Genomic DNA, 23,169 nt, shown 5'->3' with positions numbered 1-23,169 from the left:
CTGGGCGGGGAAACTCGTGAGGACTTAGTTAGCAACAGCTATTGGCCAACACTCAAGCCAATTGGTAAAGGGGCTCTCGGTTTGCGCGCTCTGATTGGCTGGGCGAAGGAAGCGGCCTCTTCCCCCCGCCGCCCTCGAGCTTGGGGATGGAGGCCCGGGGCGGCTCAGGCTCGGGAGCAGAGGACCTGTGGCGACAGGTGAGAAGTCGGGTTCCCGGGACAGGGTGGCGCGAAGTCCGAGGCCGAGACCCAGGACGACCCTGGACCGGGCTCCCGGCTTCTCTGGCTTAGTTTCCCCAACTCTGAGAATCCGTCCTGACGAGCCGGCAACCTGGAATCTGACAGACCGGATTTGGAGTTTAGGACAAGCAATAGGTTCCCCCACTCCGAGCCTGAGTTTCCCCGCCAAGAAACGGGGATCACTGTAGTATATACTTAGCGCATAGTGTGGTTGTGGTCTCACGCTATTGAGGTAAAGCCTTAAATGGATGGTAGTTTTGCATTATTTATAAAAATCTAAAACGCGCACACGTACGCCCAGCAAGTCACTTTCTAGGACTCTGTCTTGTAGAGATCCTGACTTAAGTGTGCAAAAAAAAAAAAAAAAAAAAAAGAGGTATAACAGCTGTTTTCTGCAGCCTGTTTGTAATTGTGAAACGTTAGAAACAGCCTAAATGTCCAGGAAAAGGTTCCTTCCGGTCCATGATTTCATTTAAATTTCTATCTTTAATAGTAGTAATAATAGGGGACTTTCCTGGTGGCGCAGTGGTTAAGAATCCGCCTGCCAATGCAGGGGACACGGGTTCAAGCCCTGGCCCAGGAAGATCCCACATGCTGCGGAGCAACTAAGCCCGTGTGCCACAACTACTGAGCCTGCGCTCTAGACCCTGCGAGCCACAACTACTGAAGTCCTTGCGCCGAGAGTCCGTGCTCCGCAACAAGAGAAGCCAGTGCAATGAGAAGCCCGCGCAACGCAACGGAGAGTATGCCCCGGTCCCGGAACTAGAGAAAAAGCCCGCGCACAGCAATGAAGACCCAACGCAGCCAAAAATAAATAAATAAATAAATTTATTTTAAAAAAATAGTAATAATAATAAAAGCTGGAATCAAGAACAGAGCCATTAATAAGTAACTATGGGCTTCCCTGGTGGTGCAGTGGTTGAGAATCTGCCTGCCAGTGCAGGGGACACGGGTTCGAGCCCTGGCCTGGGAAGATCCCACATGCCGCGGAGCAACTAGGCCTGTGAGCCACAATTACTGAGCCTGCGCATCTGGAGCCTGTGCTCCACAACAAGAGAGGCCGCGATAGTGAGAGGCCCGCGCACCGCGATGAAGAGTAGCCCCTGCTTGCTGCAACTGGAGAAAGCCCTCACACAGGAACTAAGACCCAACACAGCCATAAATAAATAAATAAATAAAATTAAAAAAAAAAAAAAAAGTAACTATGAGTAACTGATTATGGTGTGCCAGACCGTAAGTGTTTCCCTTGCATTATTTAGTTTAACCTTCTCAAAACCCATTGAGGTAAGTACATTTATTATCCCCGTGTAACTTTTGGGGTTCCTAGCTATTTGAGTGAGTTAGCTAAGATGACATCACTGGGGAGTGGAAGAGCTGGATTTGAACCCAGATCTATTTGATGTGTCTAGCTGACTGCTATCCTGCACTGCTTTTTTGGGCACATAGCAAATGCTGATGGTAGCTGCCTTTTTTTTTTTCTTTTTTTTTTTTTTTAAAGGAATTCCTTTATTTTTATTTTTTATTTATTTATTTATTTGGCTGCGTTGGGTCTTCATTTCTGTGCGAGGCTTTCTCCAGTTGCGGCAAGCGGGGGCCTCTCACTATCACGGCCTGTCTTGTTGCGGAGCACAGGCTCCAGACGCGCAGGCTCAGTAGCTGTGGCTCACGGGCCCAGCCGCTCCGCGGCATGTGGGATCTTCCCAGACCAGGGCTCGAACCCGTGTCCCCTGCATTGGCAGGCAGATTCTCAACCACTGCGCCACCAGGGAAGTGCAGTAGCTGCCTTTTTTGTTATAATGGTGAGCTTGAACTAGGCATTCTCTAAGTTCTGGGGACCTTCCATCCTCTTTCTGGCTTTCCTTTTCAGGACTCCCAGGAGCCATGTTGTCAGAAGTCCTGCTAGTGTCTGCTCCAGGGAAAGTCATCCTTCATGGAGAGCATGCCGTGGTCCATGGCAAGGTACAAGGCCCCCTGAGCCTTTGAGGATTAGGAACTGCTTCTCCCTGATGCTAACCTTAAAAGAAGCTGAAAGGAAGCCTTGAGGCATAGCTTGGGAGTACATCAGAGAGGAGATCAGTTTCTCCCCAGCTGGGCAAAGAAAAGACAGGTCTTAGGCCCTCTGAAGGGCTTCTCTGGCCCACCCAGTAAGAGAGCAAAAAGATGACATGGAAAGCCCCGTGGGTGGAATGAGGCCACTTAGGAAGTGAGCTTCGGTGGAGAAGAGAAGAGGTTTAAGGACTAAACTCTGGGGAAAATGAATAGGATTCTGCAAAGGAGTCTGAGACATGCATTGTCTCATTTACCTCTTACAACTACCCTCTGACATTAAACTTTTATTATCCTATTTTGCAGACGTGGAAGCTGGGACTTAGGAGGGGATCGGTAACTTGATCAAGGTCCCGTACACCTCAGTAGAGCTAGGAGTGAACCTAAGTCTGCTTGAACCCAAAGCCATGCTTTTTCCACTCTTTCAAGCTGTCGTTTTTCATATTTTTAACTTATATTTATCTTTGAAAGCATGGTGATTATGGGGAAGCCATTCCTTGGTGTTGAGAACGTGTGAAATTTTACGTGGGGAGGGCAAATATAAGTAGGTATTAACTCCTAATTGATTGGTAGTGGCTGTGCCTAGGCATGTGGGAGAGGGTGCCAAGGTTGATTAGCAGTGTCTGCCAAGGGCATAGGTGAGAGTGGCCTGTGTGCTAGTATTTGCCCTCTCTTCTCGGCTCATTGACAAGGGCCCCTTTTTCCTAAGACAGGAGTCATGCTTGTTGCCAACCACCCTCAGGCTAACTGCTTGTGCCCTTTATTCTATAGGTAGCACTGGCTGTGGCCTTGAACTTGAGAACATTCCTCCGGCTTCAGCCCCACAGCAATGGGAAAGTGGGCCTCAACTTACCCAACATTGGCATCAAGCGGGCCTGGGATGTGGCCAAGCTTCAGATGCTGGACACCAGCTTTCTGAGTAAGTACAGGGAGCAGGAACCAGGTGCGGGAAGAGCCTGGGCCCTGAAGAGAAGGGGAAGGAGGACAGCTGGGTTGTCATCCCAGGCTGTCCCCTAGGGACCAAAAGCCAGCCACTCTGGGGGTGTTTTCTCTCCTGTCCCCATAAAAATAGCTTCACTTATTTATTAATTTTTTTAAAATTTAAAAGCATAAAATGATGCACTAGGTCTATGTGAGCCGTTGGGACAGGTCATCAAGGCCTACTGTTGAGTGAAAAAACACAAGATGCAAAACAGCACGTATAGATTAAGTATCAGTGGGTATGTAAATGCAAAGAAGAGGCCTGGGAAGATATATATCCACTGACAATGGTGATTAGTTATGTCTTGGAGGGTCCTACAGTCGGGGAGTGGACAAAGGGAGCCTCCCTTCTACAATGTTGTTTTAACAAAGAGAATGTTTTGGTGTTTTGTGTGATTGAAGATCGTTAAAAATAAAAGTAACTTATGTTACTGGAAAATATGGTCAATGCTGAGATGTTGCCAGGAAAAAAAAATCCCCAATTATCACTGCCTCCCACTCCACCCCCCCAGGACAGCGCTAAGCATTTTGGTGTTCATCCTTCTGGGTTATTTCCTGTAGACCAGTAGTTACACTGATTGATTGAGATAGGGAGAGAGCTTGTTTTTTACCCAAAATTGGATCAAGCCACATAAACTTTTTTTTTTCTTTTTTCTTCTTTTTTTTTCCTTCTTTTTCTTTTTGTTTCTTTCTTTTCCTGTTTTCTTTTTCTTTTTTTTTTCCATATAAACTCCTTAGAAGCGTGTGGGATTTTTCCCTTCTTCAATATATTGAGGCTCTCTTCCCATGCCAATAAATAAAGGCCTCCGTGCTCATTTTGCTAGTGTTGGGACTGTTTTGTCCACTCCTGAGCAGACACGGTTCATTCATCAGCAGAGTGACTGTCTGCAGCAAAGCTGCGGTGTGTTCTTCGCTGTCAGTGTCTCCTGTCTGGGCTGACGCCTTGTCCTTTGGAACAGTGTCTCCCAGCCAGGGTGGGGCAAGTGAGACTCCTCCAGGGGCCTTTTCTTTTTAAAAATTAATTAATTAATTAATTAATTATTTTTTAATTTTTGGCTGCGTTGGGTCCTCGTTACTGCATGTGAGCTTTCTTTAGTTGCGGCGAGCAGGGGCTGCTCCTGATTGCGGTGTGCGGGCTTCTCATTGCGGCGGCTTCTCTTGTTGCGGAGCACGGGCTCTAGGCACTCCGGCTTCAGTAGTTGTGGCACGTGGGCTCAGTAGTTGTGGCTCGTGGGCTCTAGAGCGCAGGCTCAGTAGTTGTGGCGCACGGGCTTAGTTGCTCCGCGGCATGTGGGATCTTCCCGGACCAGGGCTCGAACCCGTGTCCCCTGCGTTGGCAGGTGGATTATTAACCACTGCGCCACCAGGGAAGCCCCAGGGGCCTTTTCCAGACGGTTCCCTGTCCCCCATGAGAATCGGTCCACAGCTAGTCACTCAGCCACTCCCAAACCCTGCAGGGAGATGAAGGAAGAGTTGAAAACCCACAATTGCAAGCAAGCCTCAGTCCTGCCTTGAGATCCCCGGGGAAGGTTTTTGTTGTTGTTGTTTTAACAGTACAGATGGCTTCCTGGCTGTGCCCCTCTCCTATGGAGAATCGGTAGTGGTGGTAGGTGACCCGGCGTGTGTATTTGGGTGATTGCAGGGACAGCCTCAGTTCAGAGCCACTACTTTGGAGCAGCCTGGCCCTTGCTCTCCGTGCTACCCCAGGCCTCTCAGCCTGGCCGGAAGCGTTCCATGAGAACTGGCTGCTGCTTTTGCATGTCAGTAGCATGGATGGAGCAGCCAGGTGTGGTGGCACACGCCTCAGACCACCTGTCTGAGACTCCCTGTGTGAGCCTGGGAGGGTCACTTACCGCTCTGAGCCCCTGTGAGCAGAGTCGTGATGCCTGGGAGGGCTGCTCTGAGGATCCCGCAGGGTGGGAGGTGGGTGGAGGCTGTGATCTAGAGTGTAGTCCATTCACAAGGGCTCGTTAGGCTACTTCTCCAAGGAGACAAAGGGGATCTGAACCTTTTGGTGTCAAGTTTTCTACTAGGTTGCCAGGGTCTGCCATATTTTTCTTCCAGTGTTTTTTTGTTTCCTCCTAATAGTCCTAAACATATTGAACATTTGGGCATTTATGTGTCCTGGTTTTATGTGCATGTCCTGTTCTCACTAATTATGTTTTGGGAGAGGGAAATATTGGGGAAATAATACTGCCTTTGGTTTTGATTTTGTATCGTGGAGTTCAGTCCTAGGCCTTTGAGTGATTGTGTGTGCTTGTGTGTGTTTGAAAACTACAATTAAGCCCTTACTATGTGCCAGGAGCGGTGCTAAGGATACTCTGTACCTTATTTAAACAACCCTGGGAGGATGTACTGCTGTTACCTCTGTTTACCAAGGAGGGAAACCGAGGTGCAAATAGATTAAGTCACCTACTCAAGGTCACAGTAACTGGCACAGTCAGGGCCCAAACCCAAGTCCGCCTGCCTCCCAACCCTGCAGTCCCCTGACACCCTCGGCTGTGGTGCTCGGACCCTGAGTCCATGTCCATCCAGATGCTGACTCCCGCGACTGCTCGGCCGTTTGTATTCTGGTGTCTATAAAAGCCCTGAGGCCCTCTCACCCACCCGCTTGCACTTGTTTGCCCATGTGACAGAGCAAGGTGACGTCACAGCACTCACCCCGGAGCAAGTGGAGAAGCTGAAGGAGGTGGCGGGCTTCCCCGAGGACTGTGCCGACCACGAGCACCTGGCCGTGCTGTCCTTCCTTCACTTGTACCTGTCCGTCTGCCGGAGTCAGAGGTGTGTGCGCGGTCGGGGCAGGGAGTCCGGGTGCAGCCTGCCCTGGAAACTGAGCCAGGGTGGCTGTAGTTTTGGCTGCTGGACGACGCACAGGCTCCTTCCCGGGCTCTGAATAACAGCAGCTGTCCTCGCCGCGTGCCAGGAGCCGTGCTAGACCCTATATGTATGGTCTGCCTTCAGTACTCATGGCAACCCCACGAGAAGGACGCTCTCCTCATTTGGCACAGGGAGAAACTGGGACCCAGAGAGATAGAGACATTCAGGGCCACACAGCTACTTAGTTAAGTGGTGAGAGCTGGGAAATCAACTTACTTCCCTTCAGTGTCAACGCCTGCCTTTTTAACCCCACACTGCCTCCTCTGGCCTCTTCGATTCAACCAAAGCCAGATTCCATTCTCAGATCCGCTGTGTGTCTTCTTCAAGCCATGCCCAGAGAGGCACCCTTGTTCCACATCCCACAGGCTCCAGGGGAACTCCGTGATTAGCAGAGTGAAGCCTGTGTTATGATAAGATCTGGGTTGTCTGCTCTCTCGGGAAAGCCGGCTCCTAGAGGGGGACATTCCTGCTGAGGTGGTGTCACATGGTGACAAAGGGCACGGGCTGAGGGTCAGACGGTGTTGGTTCACACCCCAGCGCGACCATTTACTAGCTTGTGTGAGGTTCTTACCCTTCCTGAGCCTCAGCTTCCTCACCTGTAAAATGGGGGTGGTAATAGCACCTACCTCGTAGGGTTCCTGTGAAGTTAAATAAGTTCATTTACTTAAAGTGTTTGATTCAGAGCCTGGCACGTAGCTTGATAAATGTTAGCTATTATTATTATCACCTTCCTCAGAGAAACTATCAGAGGATTAGAAACATTATACATGAAATGGGCCTAGCACTGTAACTGGCACACAGTGCGTGTGCATTGTGATTTGTGGTCTAGGACCCGAAGGGAAAGCCTCGAGGCGCAGCCCTTCACTCGTGCAGCAGACGCTGGCTAAGCGGCCACTGGGCCCGGGCGCTGCGCTGCAGACACATTCAATCGCGTCTTGACACTTGCTGTCCAATGCCGGGGTTTTCACCTTGAGAGGGGCGTGTCCCCTTCCGGGGTGAGGGCGGGGGACACATTTCAGAATCTGATGTGGGTGGGGTGGGCATGTGCAGTTTGAAAAGGCAGATTCAGTCTTATAATGTTATATTTGGAGAACGGGAAGAATGCTTAATGGAAATGATAGAACCTGACGTCTGACGGTTCTCGCTGGGGGGGAAGTAGAGGTAAGATGCAGCGATTGGGAAGTCTCCGCTGGTCCAGAGCAGGCCTGTGTTACACGCAGCTGGGAAACGCTGTCCGGCGGGAGAGGCATCCCATGAACACAGTATCAGCGCCCAGGGGGATCATTTGAGGACGGTCTTGCAGGATGGGTAGGAATTCCCCTGGGGGAGAAAGGGGTGCAGATCTGTCCTGGGCAGAGGGACCAGCCTGTGCTGAGGGCAGGGCCTTGACAGAGTCTTGCTTGTGTGGGGAGCAGGAAGGAGTTTACAGGAATGGTCGGTGGATCGCGAGGCACTTTTAGGAAGGGCTCCGGTTGGACAACAACATAGTGACTTAAACGATCCTCTACCTATTTTCAAGTTGTCTGATTCACCATGAGTTCCTGCCGTCCAACAGGGGTGCCTTTGGGGTTGGGAGATCTCCCTGAGGTCAGAAAACTGGGCCAGACACTTAGAGTCAGGCCCTGCCCGTGTCCAGTCCTGGGTCTGGGCCGCCGGTTCAGCGCTGGCCCCTCACAGCCCTTCAGGAGAGTCACGCTCTGCTGCCTGCTGTGTTTCAGAGCCCTGCCCAGCCTGGACGTCACCGTGTGGTCGGAGCTGCCCACCGGGGCCGGCCTCGGCTCCAGTGCCGCCTACTCCGTGTGTTTGGCGGCTGCCCTCCTGACTGCGTGCAAGGAGATCCCAAACCCGCTGAAGGATGGCGAGGCCGCCAGCAGGTAATCAGGCCCTTGCCTCGCTCCTTGTCCTGCCTGGGCTCCGCACCCTGCGCCGAGAGGAGAGAGGTGTCCCTTGGCCACCTTACAGCTGAGGACGCTGGGGGGCAGGGCGGCCACACAGCTAGTGATGGCAGAGCAGGATCTGGACCCGGCGGTCTGAATCCGGAGCCTGAGCTCTTTGCCCCCAACCCCCCACCCCTCCTTGCCTCGTTTGGGTCCAGGTGCCCGTGATTTGGTGGAAAGAGCCTGAGGCCGGATGTAGAGGGCAATGCATCAGAGGAGGCATCGGGCCCCCCTGCCATCGACTCGCTGAGGGACCTTGGCCAGCCTGCTGCCCCCCACCCCACCCTGGGAGCCTCACTCAGTGCCCTTTTCTGTAAATGGCGATACGGATACCCGGCGGGTGTTGCCAGCTGGTACCAAATGGTTATGAAAAGCAGTGTAACGTGCTGAGAAATAAACATAGGAGGAGTGTCCGTCAGGTCAGGGCGTCTCCCCTCCCGTGGGTCCTCGATCCACAAGTTCGCAGCGTCTCCTCCGCGGCTTATTGTAAGTCACTGAGGCTTGTCCAGACAGGGCTGCCGGCGGACTGTTTCTGTTACTTGGGGAAACTTGAGAAACCGGCCCGAGCGCAGATAACGCAGTTTGCCCTGGGAGTTGGGGATGAGGCCCCAGCATCCAGCCTGGCAGCTTCTTGGTGAGGCCTGCCCTGGGCCCTCATGGCTCCGGGGAGCCCTCCCGCTGGGGGGCCTTATGTACCAGCCACGTGGGCCCAGCTGTGCTGTGTCGGGGGCTCTGCTGGCTAAGCCCGGAGGTTGCTTTGGTCCCCGTGGCCACAGCAGGTGTGGGGCTGTTGATGTGACTCCTGGTCCAAATTCCCCAGGGCTGCTCTGAAGGGCTCGTGCGCTGGAGAGGCTGGGGCGGGGTGGGGGCGGGGTGGGGGGAGGGGAGAGGGGCCCGCGGAGGTGGCCGTGGGAAGGATCCGCAGGTAATGAGCAGGTAATGATTGCACCTGCGGGGGATGCGAGGCGGCTATTCTCCAGAATGGTTTTCAGGAATCTCAGGTTTGCCAGTTAACTAGCTTCTCTCTGGGGCCCCATTTCCTCATCTGAAAGTGAGGGGCAGCACCTGTGATCCCTTGGGTGGGGGGAGCTTCTAGCTTTGACATGTGCTGATCCCGAGATAAGACAGTGACTCAGGACGGAGGCTTCAAGACAGCCGCTCATTACTGTGTGCTGATCGCTGATTCTAGCCCAAAGCAGTGAAGGCCGTGTTGCCCTGGGTGTCCCGAATAGACACCTGCCCACAGGCCGGCCAACTGGCTCTGCCTTTCAAAGGATAAGGGTGGTTGTGTGTGCGTGCGTGCATGTACACGCCTGTGGGTGAGCCAGTGTCCAGTGTGCATGTGGGTGTGGTCTTTCTCGTGCTGCTTCCTTCCACCCAGTTCTCCCACCTCCCCTGAAGACCCATCATTCCTTCTCAGAAGCTGTGAAGAGAGCAGACCCACCTGCCCTGCCCCCCAGCATTTCCCAATCGGAAGGAAGACTCGAGTTTGCAGAGCGGGCCAGGCCCTGGGCTATGTTCAGCTACCCCTTCCCCACCTCACTGGCTTGCTCGCTCACTTTTCGGTCCTGGAAAGGGCCAGTTCTTGTCTAGTTCCAGGCGTAACACAAGCAGCACGGCCTCGGGCTGGACTGCTCTCCCGCTATGTCTTGCCTCACTGACCCACCTCGTCCCTCAGCCCCTCCATTCAGAACAGGGTGTGCCCCATCCAGCTGGCATCGCGCTTCCCAGAGGCTGTAGTTAAGTTCTGGTGGCTTCCTGACATCTGCTCTGTATTAGACTCCAAGCTGCAAGCAGTTAAGGACCACGTCTGTGTGGGCTTAGTCACAGACACATAGTAGATGCTCAATAAATACTGGACAAGTGAGTGAGTCTCGTTGGCACCAAAAAGGTCAGTAGTTAACGAGCTCAGGCTTCCATTAGCAGATGCAGTTCTGATGTCGTGGTGAGTGGTACTGTGATCTGAGCCTCGGTGTCCTTCGCTGTAAGAAAGGGGGTGGTAATGGTACCTTCCCGTTTGAGTTGTTGTGATTGTGAGGATTACAGATGGTCCATTAGAGAAAGCCTTTAGCGCAGTGCTTGGCCCTGGGTAATCAGTAGCTTTGAGCAGTGTTAACTCACTATGAATCATAGCCTCACAACCACCGTGTGAGTCTCAGGTCCCTAAAATCCTCATCTGACAGATGAGGAAAGAGACTCAGAGGGGGTGATTGACTTGCCCAAGGCTCCACAGCAAAGGGGTGGGTGGACCGGGCTTGGAGTGACTCCAGGTGCCGTGATCCCAGGTGGCCTCTTTTTCCGGAGCACATACTCTCCCCTGGGCATTTTACAAAGCACCTGTGTGTTTTTCCATCCCACAAAATCCTCTGTGAGGTAGACATCTTTATCCCTATTTCCCAGATGAGAACACTGAGGGTTGGAGGTGACGCAGTTGCTCAGGGATGCCCAGTGAGTCAGCGGCGGGATGGGGTTCACACCAGCTCCCTGCTTGATTCCCAGCTCAGCTGCACAAGCCCTGGTGGCTTCTGCCGTTTCACGGGGCAGGGGCTCGACAGAAAGGAAACAAGAGCTGAGAGAGAAGGTGGGGCAGTGGGGCTGAGCACTTGCCCTCGTTCGATACTCACATGTTTTGGGTCTGTTCACTTAAACCATCACTGAGTCCGCATCCCTTCTGGGGAGGCACCGTGGCCGCGGGCTGGGGAGGGATCCAGAGATGACCCACATTCCACACCCCTGCGCTGAGCCTGTGAGGAGGGAGGAGTTACCACCCTACAGAGGAGGAGAGTGAGGCTCAGAGAGGGCAGGCAAGGGGCCCAGAGTCACTCAGCTCGTAAGAGGCAAAAAGCAGGATCCCGTGAACGCAAAGCTTTGGCTCTTTTCACTGCACCAGGCGAAGAGGCATGCTTCAAGGCGTGCTCTTTAGCCGGAGAGGTTCAGAACTGTTTACTTTTCTCTTCTTTCTGAGTTTGGGGGCCCAAGCCCCTTTGCCTTTTGGTCTCCGGCAAGCCCAGCCTGTGACCCCTGCCCTCTGCTGCCCTCGGTGACCCCCAGCCCCCTATTCACCACCATGAACAGTAAAGACGAATCTCTGTGTCTCCTTCAGGTGGACCGAGGAGAACTTGGAACTAATTAACAAGTGGGCCTTCCAGGGGGAGAGGGTGATTCACGGGAACCCCTCCGGAGTGGACAACGCCGTCAGCACCTGGGGTAGGTGCTGCCTCGGGCCTGTGTTCTTTATTTTTATTCTTTTAGAAATTCTTATGACAAGCGTAGCTGCCCAGGCTCTGTGGGTTTGGGATGAGCAGCATCAGTGCATTCTGAGGAAGATGCCATTTTCCTGGTGGGAGGGGAACGGGGGGCGTCTCAGGGCCTCGCACCTCCTGGATCCGAATCTTGGGGGGTGGGCCTGGGCCTGGGAAGCTACGGTTTCAGTGGGACCCCCAGCCCCAGGGGTCCAGATGGTGACGCTGCGGAACCATTGCTGTGGGGTCTGCAGACTGCACCAGCCGGGCTCCCCTCCGGTGAGGACGCCTGCGGTGGTCCCACCTCCACCCCATCGCCGTGCAGCCCGTCGGAGGGAAGCTGGATGCCTGGATGTAAGGGAGGGACCCCAAGTCCTGGGCGCAGAGCGCCTTTGCGCCCTCCTGGGCCTTTGCTGCCTGAAGCTGAGGTGCCTAGTTACGGGGTTGAGTCTAGTTGTGGTGACACTCTACCCCTACCCCAAACCCAGCCCCTTTCCCAAGAGGCACGGATACGGAGCTTTTCCTACGACTCTGACCCACTCTTTCTTCTCTTTAGGAGGAGCGCTCCGATACCAGCAAGGGAAGATTTCATCCTTAAAGAGGTAATTCTGGGGGAGCCGCAGCTTCGCGTCTGGCAGGGAAGGGGGGCCGCATTTCTTTGGGAAGGAGGGAGGGGCACGTGCCCCTGGGCGTCCCCTCCCCTGTGTGGTCCCGCAGGGCGTGGACCACGAGGAAGCCTGCTCTTTCCTCTCCACTTCAGCTCTTTTTTTTTTGGCTGCGCCCCGTGGCTTGTGGGATCTTAGTTCCCTGACCAGGGAGGATTGAACCTGGGCCCTCAGCAGCGAGAGCGCAGAGTCCTAACCACCGGACCGCCAGAGAATTCCCCACTTTAGCTCTTAAACTGCCGAGAGATCAGAGGGGGAGGTCATGTGAGGCTGCGCCATTCCGCTTCCAGGAAGTGGCTGTTTCCCCAGACCTTCGTTCAGTTACCTGTTCATCTGTTCAGTTACCTGTTCATCTGTTCAGTTACCTGTTCGTCCATCCATTTGTTCAGTAAACAAGAACTGATACCTTCCTCTGTTCCAGATGACACTGCATTAGGGCCTAGGGGTATAAAGATGAATCTCAGACATAGTCCTGGGCAGTTAGGGACAGACATACACACACAAGCCACCAAAAGACAACGTGGGAGTTGCCATAGTGACGGCACCATGGCCGAGCAAGACCGGAGCCCGCGGCAGGCTCGTGGGAGTCTGAGTGGAAGGGACATTTAGCAACTTTCATATTTCCTTCCGCCCTCCCGCTGGAAGCATTGGAATTATAGACATGTGTATTAAATTCCAACATCCTCTGTTCTGTTTGCACTCAGTGTGGAAACGTCAGGGGCAGGCGTGAAGCCCATGGCCAGCAGGAGCAGGTGCCTCCTGGCTCTTCCCTGAGCCCTCCATCAAGTTGGGGGGGGGGCAGTGGTTGTCCCAGGGTGCTCTGCTGCCTCGGGGGGCCTTTCCACACTCTCAGGGTCCCAGGGCTCCCTGTCACCTTCTGCAGCCAGGGTGGTCTTCTTGGCAGCTGGACAGCAGGTCCCAGCCCTCTGCCTCTGCCAGCTGGGCCACTCCGTTCGGGGCTCAGTGACCTGGCAGGCCACGGTGTGGACTCCTTCTGCCTGCACCTCTGGCATCTTCCCACCCCTGATCTGTCAGCTTCTGGGAGCCAAGCCTGCCTTTCTGAGGCCCCACATCAGCGTTTCTTTAGCCTTAGCGCTGCGGACATCTGGGCTGGAGAATTCCTTGCAGTGGGGCCGGTCCTGTGCAGCGTGGGATGTTTAGTAGCATCCCTGGGCTCTGCCCACCGGATGCCCGTAGCACCTCCCCTGTCTCCCAGTGTGACAACCAAAGATAGCTCCAGACATTGCCACCTGTCCCCTGGAGGGCAAGGCCCCCTGGGTGACAACCACTGCTCCACACAAAGGAGGGAGCGGAGCCATTTGGGAGCTCGGGACAGCTTCCTCCGGCTGCTTGTGGAAGCGATGGCAGGGGGGCCTTGTGCCCAGGTGGCGGCTGGCCCTGCCAGGTGGACCGAATCCATGTGCAGTGAGAGCAGGAGCGAGGGCAGGATGCAGAGGTTTGTGGGCCCGGGCCTGCCCTCAGCCCACGGGCTTTTGGAGGAGGCAGTCGCGACTGTGATCCTCGGCACACAGGTGTCCTCGGGGCTCTGAGGCTGCTGGGGATGACAGTCATCGTCAGGCTGCAGATCTGGGGAGTCCTTCACGGGGCAGGGGCAGGTCATTCACTCTGTTTCCTGTGAGCCTGTTGTATCCTAAGCCCTGAACTGGGCCCTGGGGACAGAAAATCAATGCAGATGTGTCCGGGCACATGCATGGCCTATGGGGGGAATTAAGAGCTGAGCGCTGGAGGGTTTCCCAGGCACGGGGAGGCGGGGGGAGAGGCCCCAAGGTGTGCACAGTGGCCGGTGGTGGTGGCGGGGTGGTGGCAGATTCTCTGGGGTCCACAGGCTCGAGTTTGAGCCCAGCTCTGCCATTTGCCTGCGGGGGGCCCTTAGGTGAGTTACTTCTCCTGAGGCCTCTGTCTTCTCGTTTATGTAATGGGGATCCGGGGCGTGAAATCAGAAACGGTATCTATCAAGTGCTTATTCACTCCTTCCTGACCAAATGCATTCATCCAGTCTACAAATGTCTCTGAACAACTACTGGTTGCTGGGGGCCTCAGAAGGGAACCCAAAGTCCCACCTTCACGGAACTCCCACTTTGTGGGAGGACAGCCCACAGACAGATGTATCTGTAAGAGCACGGCAGGCCATCCCCACGGCCTTAGGACACATAAAGCAGAGTGAGGGCCGGAACGTGAAGGAGGGAGTGGGACAGGCTGATGGAGGGGAGCCTCTAACCAGACGGCATTTGAGCAGAGCTGCCGAGGCCAGGGCAGGTCCCTGGAGGAGGAGACGCACGTGCAAAGGCCCGGAGGCAGGAGTGTTCCTGGCGTGCTTAGCAGCAGCCAGGAGATCAGGGTGGCTGAGTGGAGTGAGCTCCAAGGGAGGGCAGAGATGAGATGAGGCTGAGGACATAGCCAGGCCCAGATCACTTACAGGGCATAGCCCCAGGTGCTGGTCACTGGATGTCATAGGAGCCTGAGTTTTGTGGGGCCCGCAGGGCTAGCAGCAGGCCCGTTTGCAGAGGACTTTATCTGAGAAAGATGAAGATGTGATACCCGAAGTTCTCCCACCCCGATGGATGGTGACACAGAGCGGCCAACCTTTGCTGCTGGCCGCAGGGCGCTGCGGCGAGCAGATGGCAGATTCTCTGCGAAGCCAGGAGGCCAGACTCCACATTAATCCCGCCAATGGCTTAAAGAGGAGCCCTTGCACCCCAGACCACGCCTGGTGCTTCTCAATAAAAAAAAAAAAAAAAAAAAGCATTGTTTGCGGAGAGGATCAAGATGCGACCTCCCAGAATGCTGCCCTTTTGAGGAACGGCTTGTCTTTAAAGGGAAGAGAAAAGCCAGATAGAATGTTCATCGTTTGTAAAGTTAAAAAAAAAAAAGCCGGTCTCCAAGGCTGAGAATCGATATTAATTTCATGGGCTTATGGGCGGTGAGATCAAGCAGGTTTCTGACAGCCTTTTCCAGCCCTGTTGGATTTTACAGTCTTGATCTGTGAAAAGAAAAGCGAATAAACGTATCAGGGGCCTGTCCGTCTCCAGCTGTCTCTGGCTAGAGCTCATCCAAATTCTCCACGCTCTGTCCCTGGCCTTGGAGCAGTGCTCTGAAAGGCAGGTTGGGATGACAAGAAACAGTGGCTTAAGTCCCCAGAGACAGCCAACCACAAGGACAATTGGGGTTGTGGCTTTAGGAGGGATTAGAAAGCCCAGAGGGCAGATGAGGACAACGGGGTCATGCTGGAGAGCCGGCTGACCGTGGCCACCCCAGGCCCTCCGTTCTCCTACCTGGGGGTGACTGACTTCCTCTAACCACACCTGGTATCATACCAGGGCCACCGGTCTGGGCACTGTCGAGGCAGGGCAAGAACTGGCTCAGAGCGCTGGGACCCTGACCCTCCCATAAGGCTGCCCTCCCCTCGCGTTCCTGTGCCCACTGGAGCATCCTTCTTCCCCATGCCCCCTCCATGACCCATCCCTGGTCCTGTGGCTTTTTCTTTTTGAATCTCCAGTACCCTCCTCTCCAGCTCCCTGGGGTGGCCCACAGGACAGAACCTCAGCCCCTTCTTATACCCTTTGAACTTCTAACTCCACGCATGCCAGGCCCTCCATGTGCATGTTCGCTCGAGGTTGAATGAATGAATGAGTGAGTCACAAGCCAAAGGAAAATGTCCGTCCGCCCAGGGGCCAAAACAGGGATGCAGCTGTAGGCGGTGGTGGGCACCCCGGGGTGGGCGTCAGGACCTGTCTCCGGCCTGCCATTGACGTCACCTCCCCGGGCCTCTGCTTCCTGCACTGGGTCAGGGTGGGACGGAGTACAGGCGGGCCCCCAGCCCTGACCCAGCTGCCCCGTCCTGGGCTCACTGTGGACCCTCTTCACCCCCCAGGCCGCCAGCTCTGAAGATCCTGCTGATCAACACCAAGGTCCCCCGCAGCACCAAGGCCCTGGTGGCCGGCGTCAGGAGCAGGCTGCTGAAGGTGCCGCTGGTCCCACTCCTGGGCGGGTTCCCGGCAGGGCCGCGGCACTCACGTTTGGGTGTCCAAGCCCTCCCTCTGCCTCGTGGGTTAGTGGAGGGGGGTGGGGTGGAGGGGACCTGGGAAGGTGCCGTCCGTCCATACCCCCACCGGGAGGCAGAACAGGGATTGTTAGACGTGCTGGCTTTGCAGTGAGAACCCCCGCTTGGGTCAAGGGTGGCTGGACAAGGCGGGGACCAGGCCAGAAGGAGAGGGGGTTTCCTTAGAGGGTGGGTGTGGGCCCTGGGGACACCTCCTCCCCCTGCCCTGGTGCTGGAGCAGCTGTCCAGTGTCTGCCAGCCCCCAGGCCTCATGGGCCCTCGATCCCTTTCCCTGCAGTTCCCAGAGATCGTGGCCCCCCTCCTGACCTCCATAGACGCCATTTCCCTGGAGTGCGAGCGGGTGCTGGGGGAGATGGCGGCGGCCCCGGCCCCAGAGCACTACCTTGTGCTGGAGGTAAGAGCCCGCCTGCAGGATCGGGGTCCCTCTTCCACAGCGCTGTCCCAGGCAGGGGCTCCCCATCTGCGCTCAGAATCCCTGGGAGCTAAAACACAGAGGCCGGGCCTGGGCACCCATGTGTGCACCCATGAGCAAGCTGCCTTCTTTTGAAGCCTCTTCCCAGGTGATTCGGAATAATCAAGTGAACACACAGGCAGCACTGAGGGTGGTGCCTGGCATGTGGTAAGTACGACGGGCCAGGTTTGGGATCATGCATGTAAGGACACAGTCCTCCATAGGTCCAGGAGCAATTTCTCCCCTGGCCGCTTCGTTCCCGTGATGTTTGCTAAGTGCATCTATTCATGCAGTACCTGTTTCTCACCTGCATGCTGTGGATCAGACATGGTCTAAAATTGTTCTCTCACTGTCAATACTCCAGCCACCACCCTGTGCCTAATTCTAGTGTAGAGGTTGAGACCTCACGCTTTGGATTTCGTCAGGCCCAGGTCTGAATCGTGGCCTCACTGGAGTGTCTTAAGAGTGCAGTGAGGCGCTGTGGGTAACACAGAAGCACCATGCCCGATGAGCCACCAGCTCGGCCAGAGGACCCAGGCTCATTCCCAGACCCGGTCCATCTGGCCCAGTGAATGGACTGCATTAAAAAGCCATCTGGCTTCCCTGCAAGAATCAGAAGATCCGGCAGCCCCAGCTGACATAGCTGTGTGGCAGCGGTCAGCTGGAGGTGCCCAGGGGACCCCCTTGAGAGTGGCCCTGGGGTCTCCATTTCTCCGTAGTCCCCACCACTCCCTAAGTATTACCCACAGCCGCTATACTCTTTGCCTGGTGCCTCCCTGTCCCGCTGTAGGCATTTGAGTCTGCAGCCCCTGTAATGAGTGGGAACTGCTACTCTCCCAGGGCTCTTCACAAATGATGCCTCACTTAGTCCTACAACAACCTACCTGTGAAGTTGATAAGTTGCCACCCTTTTACAGATACAAAAACCAAGACCTAAAGAGAATGACTTTCTCAGGTTTTCCAACTAGTGAGTGGCCCTGAGCTGGGAGTCACTGACTTATTTGTTTATTCCTTTAGTCAACATTTTTTTTTTTTTTGGCCTCGTTGCACAGCTTGCGGGATCTTAGTTCCCTGACCAGGGACTGAACCTGGGCCACGACAGTGAACGTGTCGAGTCCTAACCGCTGGACCGCCAGGGAATTCCCAACAAATTTTTAATGAGTGTCTACTACAGGCCCGGTGCAGGGACTCCATCTAATTCATCTCTGGGCTTTTGCCCTCGTTCCCCCAGCCACCTCCCTCCATTCCCCCAGCCTTTGCCTGCTCATTCTCAATCCCTTTCACGTAGAAAAGAAGGGAACACAGTCTTCCCGAGTAGGAAATTAATAATGATGGAGTGCTGCCTAAAATACACCCTGTTGAGCCCCTGGAGAATGCCTCAGAACAGCACGTCGATTATGCATCGTGTATATTTTTGGCTTCGGCAGCCGCTGAAATGTGCAGCTCGCCTCCCGGACAGCTCAGCGCTCAAGCCAGCGAGCTGTTCTCCTGTGTCACAGCCTGTCATCTGATCCTTGACAGATTTTGGATCAGAATGTGACAGGTGTCTGGAACCTGCCTTGGCAACGTGACACCTGGTGCTCAGGCGCAGAGAGAGGCCCCCAGAAGTTTTCCCTCCCATCCAGCCCTCGGGGCCGGTGAAAGGCACCCGAGGCTGCCACGGGGCCATCACGCCTGTCTGCTCGTTTGTCAGAAGTACTGGGGTGTGTGAGGCGGGCTGCGGGGGAGAGGCAGACCCGACCCTGCCCGACGGCTCCAGGCAGGAGAACCAGGTGGGCCTCGGCAGACAGCCCTGTGATTGGCAACCCTTATGGCACACAGGCGCTCCCAGGACCCCGGGGCAGAGCTGCATGCTGTCAAGCCACACACGGCAAGAAGTGGGTGGCGGGAGGGATGCCAAGGGTGCTCTCAGAGGCGGGGTGGATGCACGCTTCGCATCAGGCAGATCCGGCTTCCCGTGCCAGCTCAGTACCTTACTAGCTCAGTGACCTTAGGCAAATCACTTTCTCCTCTGAGCCTCAGTTTTCCCCTTTGAAAAATGGGGATGATGGTAATGCAACCGTAAAAGTACTAACAGCAGCTGACGTTTGCCAAGCACTCACCCTGTTCCAGGCATCATGTGAAAGATACCTCATTCCATCCTCACAGCAATGAGGCAGATACTCTTACAATCCCTGGTTTACAAGGGGGGAAACTGAGGCTCAGAGTGAAAGACCTCTTCCCAAGACACACGACCAAGAAGTGGCAGAGCTGGGACCCAAGCCCAGGCCCCTCTGCCTCCAGATCCCACATTTGTAACTTCCCTGCGGACCGGAGCTCATCCTCAGAGCCTCAGCATCTAGCAGGGTGCCAGCAGCATGTTGAAGGGATTTGCCAGACACCGATGGAGTAAATGAAATGTAAATAGGGAACGCCTGGGCAGTGAGGGTTGTTAGCTTTGTTATTTCATCAACCTGCATCTTGTTTGATCTGCAGGAGGGCAGGAATTTTATTACGCATAATCAAAGAAACCTGAACAAACATTTAGCAATTTCCCCCACTTGTGACATTGTTAGAACTACAAACCTGTTCTTATTCTGAAAATCGGTACCTGAGGGAGCTGTACGATGGCATATTACTTGAGACTTCTTTTCCTGCAAATGATAGAAATCCATCTCAACTAGACTTTAGCAGAAAAGGAATTTATTGGCTTATAACTGAGACGACCAGAGGGGACAGCTTCAGGCATAGCTGGATCCAGGGGCCAAAGATCTAGTCTGAAATCTCTCTCCATCTCTGTAATCTCTGACCATGTTCAGGGAAGATAACTCTGGCGGCCTACCTCTGAAGTCAACGAGTTTTAGCAGCTTCCAAGGGAAGAAGCAGAGTAAACCCTGGGAGGGATCTCATTGGCCCAGCTGGGGTCACAAGCCTGATCAGTCCCCATGGCCAGAGGCTTCTGTGGCCAGGCCTGGGACATGTGCTCACCACCAGCTCCATCCCAGCCCCGTGGGACGTCCTGCAGGAAGGAGAGGTTCTTTTATCAGTGGAGAGGGACAGTGTGCCGGGTAGTCAGAGCCATTTGCGGTCCCAAACCAGCAGCTGTCACGTGGACAGGGCGGGCAAAGGACCTCGACCTCAGGCAGGCCAAGCAGGAACAGAGACCTCTCTCCCTCAGGAGCTCATCGACATGAACCAGCACCATCTGAACGCCCTCGGTGTGGGCCATGCCTCGCTGGACCGGCTGTGCCAGGTGACCATGGCCCACGGACTACACAGCAAGCTCACTGGCGCGGGCGGCGGGGGCTGTGGCATCACGCTTCTCAGGCCAGGTACCCAGGGGATGGGCAGGGTTCCACCTGGGCAGTTCCCTTGGGAGAAAGAAGAGGCCTCTGAATAGTCTCAGCTCTGCTATATGGCCTTGGTCAAGTGAATTAACCTGTCTGGGCCTTTGTTGCCACATTGGTAAAATAAGGATGCTGACAATCTAGTTTATGTAAGATTGTTGCCTAGATTCAAGGAGGAAAAATGCATTTAGAGAGGCTGGTGCAGGGCTTGTTCCTACCACCTTCTTACCTGCCAAGGCTCCCACAGGCTTGAGAAATAACCAGGACATTGTCACCACCAACCCTACCAGCCTTGCATCCCCTGCTGTCACCTCTTGATGGGGCCACGATGCGGAATGGCCTTGCTACAAAAGAAAGGGGTCTCTTTCCTCTTAGTCTCTGGGGAAAGAGCAGGGCTGAGGATGAGGAACGGGCTTATAGCAGCAGCCGCTGTGCTGGGGTGGAGCCACTGCTCCTTTTGGTTTCCTTTCTCTCCACCTCCCCTTCTTGGCCGCCTCCTCCTTCCTTTTCTTGTCCTGCTTTTCCCCTTTGCTTTGCTGTAAGCCCTCAGTGGCCCACAGAGGCCCCCTCCGCCTCAGTGGGACTCCCAGGCCTCAGGGAGTCACCGTGTCCTAACTTCAGGAGACCTTGACTGTGGGGACCTAGTTCAGGCGGCGATGACGATGGCGAGAGAACATTTCTTGAGCGTGTGCGGTGTACCAGGCGCTGTGCCAGGCTCTCCACCTGCAGTAGCCCATGCCAGCCTCACTGTGACCCTTGAGGGGTAGGTCTCATTATTAGCCCCTTTCCCAGATGAGGAGACTGAGGCTCAGAGAGGGGAAGTCATTTGTCTGAGGCCCCACGGCTGAGCCAAGGCCAGGTCCGTGTGACTCGGGATTCACAGCCCTCCCGGGGAGGGTGCCAGGCTCGGCATACCAACAGGAAGACCGGCCCCTGTGCCTGTGCCGTGAGCGGAGACAAACATTCTCCAAGGGAGTGGACGGTTGTCAGGGGTGACCTGCTGCCCTTCCTCCCCACAGATCTGGAGTGGCCAGAGGTGGAGGCCGTGAAGCAGGCGCTGACCAGCTGTGGGTTTGACTGCTGGGAAACCAGCATCGGTGCCCCTGGTGTCTCCGTCCACGCGGCCGCCTCCCTGGACGCCCCTGTCCGGCAAGCCCTGGATGGCCTCTGAGATGAAACCACCCCACCACGAAGCCCCTTCCCAGATTATTCTGGGCACTGGAGTTGGCCTCTGTGCCGGCCAGTGGGCACCCAGCTCCTGACACTGACCAGGAGCCCCCCAGCCCCTCTGTGACGCCCCTCCCACTGGCCATGCCCCCCAGTCCCGGGAGTGAGTCAGGTGGCCCAGAAGCCATGTCTGTGTTCTACAACATTCTCTTGAGCCGGTGGGCAGTGGGGCCATGTGGAGTCCTCTGAGACTCAAGGGCCTCTTTCCTGTCCTCCTTGAAGTGCCCACAGACCCACAAATTCCCTGGCAGAGCTGCTTGGATCCCAGATGCAGGGGTCTGGTTCCCAGAGCAGCGGGCCTTCTCCCTCCCTCCACCTCTGCTCACCTCCCCCAGGAAGCCTTCCCAGGCTGTTCTCTCCAGCTAGACTGTGGGTGCCCCCAGGGAGTGTCCGGGTGGTGGTCTTTGCCTTCTACCCTGCATCCCGAGGGTTGGCCAAAGGCAGGGTTGATGTTCAGTTTCTTCCGGTCTGAACCCAAGGGGTTTGCAGAAAAGATGGCAAAGGGGGGAATAAAAAGATCTTGAGTAAACAGTGCTTCACTCGTGTCCAGAAAGATGGGGGAGGGTCTGGTAGTCTCCAGCTGCCCACACCTTCCTCTCCTGTCCTGTCCCTTCTCCAGCCACTTTGTCAGTGGAAAGAAAGGCTTTGGGTCACTTGGTTGTGTGTCTCGGGGGATGGGGCGGGGTTTCCCCAGATGGCCCTGGCCAGACAGGGACGGATGCCCGGACATCAAGCTCTCAGCCCTTCAGCAGAGCTCCAGCCCGCTTTTCCAAAAAGGGGAATTTTAAGCTTCCTTGCTTCTCAAATCGTGAGTACCCACTAATTCGCAGACTTTTTAAAGAAATGGAAACAAACCTGCTGTAGGTCAGGGAATATTCCTTTCTTTCTAAAATTGGCTGGGGGTGGGAAAGAGACTTGAGCACTGGTAGCCAGTGCCTGGCACCTGCTGGCCCTGTTTGAACTTTATATCGCAAGTCAAGGCTCTTTATGAAATGGCAGGATCCATACAATAGCTCTGGTAGCTAGCACATTGCCACCGGAAGCTCTGGAAGCCCTGGGTCTGCAAGAGGCTGGACAAGAAGTTTGGGGGGCTGAGGCAGGGAGTGCAGGATTTGGTTAAAATGGCTCTGTGCTTCTGCCCTTGACCACTAGGGGGCAGCTGGCTTCTTTCCCAGCATCTTCACGGGGAGGGTGAGTAGGAGCCAGCCTTAGAGCACAGTCTGTCTGCCCCCCACACCACGGTTCTCTCTCCAGGTTCTGCCTGGGGTCACTGCCAGGAATCTGAGGGCGATAAGAAGAACATCTGCCCCAGCTTAACATGTGAAAATGGCCCTAGCATCACTGATGGGGGTTGCCTGCCTCTGCCCTTCAAAACAAATAATGCATAAAATGATAATACTGAGGGCTTACCATGTATGGGGCACTGTTCTAAGCACTGTTCCTCAGTCATCTCTTTTCATCTACCCCAATCTTGGAGAATAATTGCCAGTCTCAGTCCCATTTTACAGATCGGGAAACTGAAGCTCAGAGAGGTTGAGTAACTCATCCAAGGCCACACAGCTAATCAGCGTCCAAGGCAGGATTCCAACTCAAATGGTCTGACTCCAGCCCCTGCCCTCAGCCCCTATGTGCTTCTGCCTGGACACAGGTTTGTTTTGATTCTTGCTGTTTTCCACGCTTGGGCTCCTGATTTCCTCCGGACTCTGATGTACGTGGTCAGAGTGGGGCTTGGGCCTGGGTGTTTTTTGAAAGTTCCCCATATGGTTTGATTGAGCACTCAGGGTTGCAAGATGCTTTCTCAGGGATGAGGCTGGTTGGCAGCATTTCTACACTGCAGGAGGCGGGCCTGAGAGGAGGGTGTCCAGAGGCTGAGGCCCCAGAACCTACCTGCTCCTTGAGACGCTCCCTCTTCCTCGCTCCCTGGGGACCATGTGTCACTCCTGGAGCAGAAGCCAACACGTTGCCCCACTGCAGCAGCCACCTGGCGTGCCTTGGCCTGCAGGCTCTCACCCCAGCCACCGTCACCGGCCACCATATGGGCCTAGTGGCCCCCACTCCTGGCCACCTGTCTTTAATATAACATTTGTACACGATTTG

The 23,169-nt window shown here is 55.1% G+C and overlaps 1 protein-coding gene across 2 annotated transcripts; it reads left to right on the top strand.

The window, feature by feature from the left end:
- The first annotated feature begins 67 nt into the window (after window positions 1-67).
- Window positions 68-21,601, top strand: MVK (mevalonate kinase). Of its 2 annotated transcripts, XM_036823860.1 has the most exons (11): window positions 68-197; window positions 2,107-2,198; window positions 3,057-3,204; window positions 5,903-6,047; window positions 7,862-8,017; window positions 11,184-11,287; window positions 11,879-11,924; window positions 15,880-15,970; window positions 16,346-16,462; window positions 19,677-19,830; window positions 20,865-21,601. In XM_036823860.1, the coding sequence occupies exons 2-11, from the start codon at window positions 2,121-2,123 to the stop codon at window positions 21,014-21,016; spliced, it is 1,191 nt and encodes a 396-aa protein (XP_036679755.1). In that variant the 5' UTR covers window positions 68-197; window positions 2,107-2,120; the 3' UTR covers window positions 21,017-21,601. The 2 variants fall into 2 exon arrangements, with proteins under 2 accessions (XP_036679755.1, XP_036679756.1); XM_036823861.1 differs by lacking the exons at window positions 19,677-19,830; window positions 20,865-21,601 and adding an exon at window positions 18,041-18,175.
- Window positions 21,602-23,169: the final 1,568 nt, after the last annotated feature.

This window comes from Balaenoptera musculus, chromosome 14 (assembly GCF_009873245.2).
Source record: "Balaenoptera musculus isolate JJ_BM4_2016_0621 chromosome 14, mBalMus1.pri.v3, whole genome shotgun sequence".
Taxonomy (NCBI): Eukaryota; Metazoa; Chordata; class Mammalia; order Artiodactyla; family Balaenopteridae; genus Balaenoptera; species Balaenoptera musculus.
The sequence above is the reverse complement of the archived record's forward strand: the minus strand, read 5'-3'. Positions and strand labels throughout refer to the sequence as shown.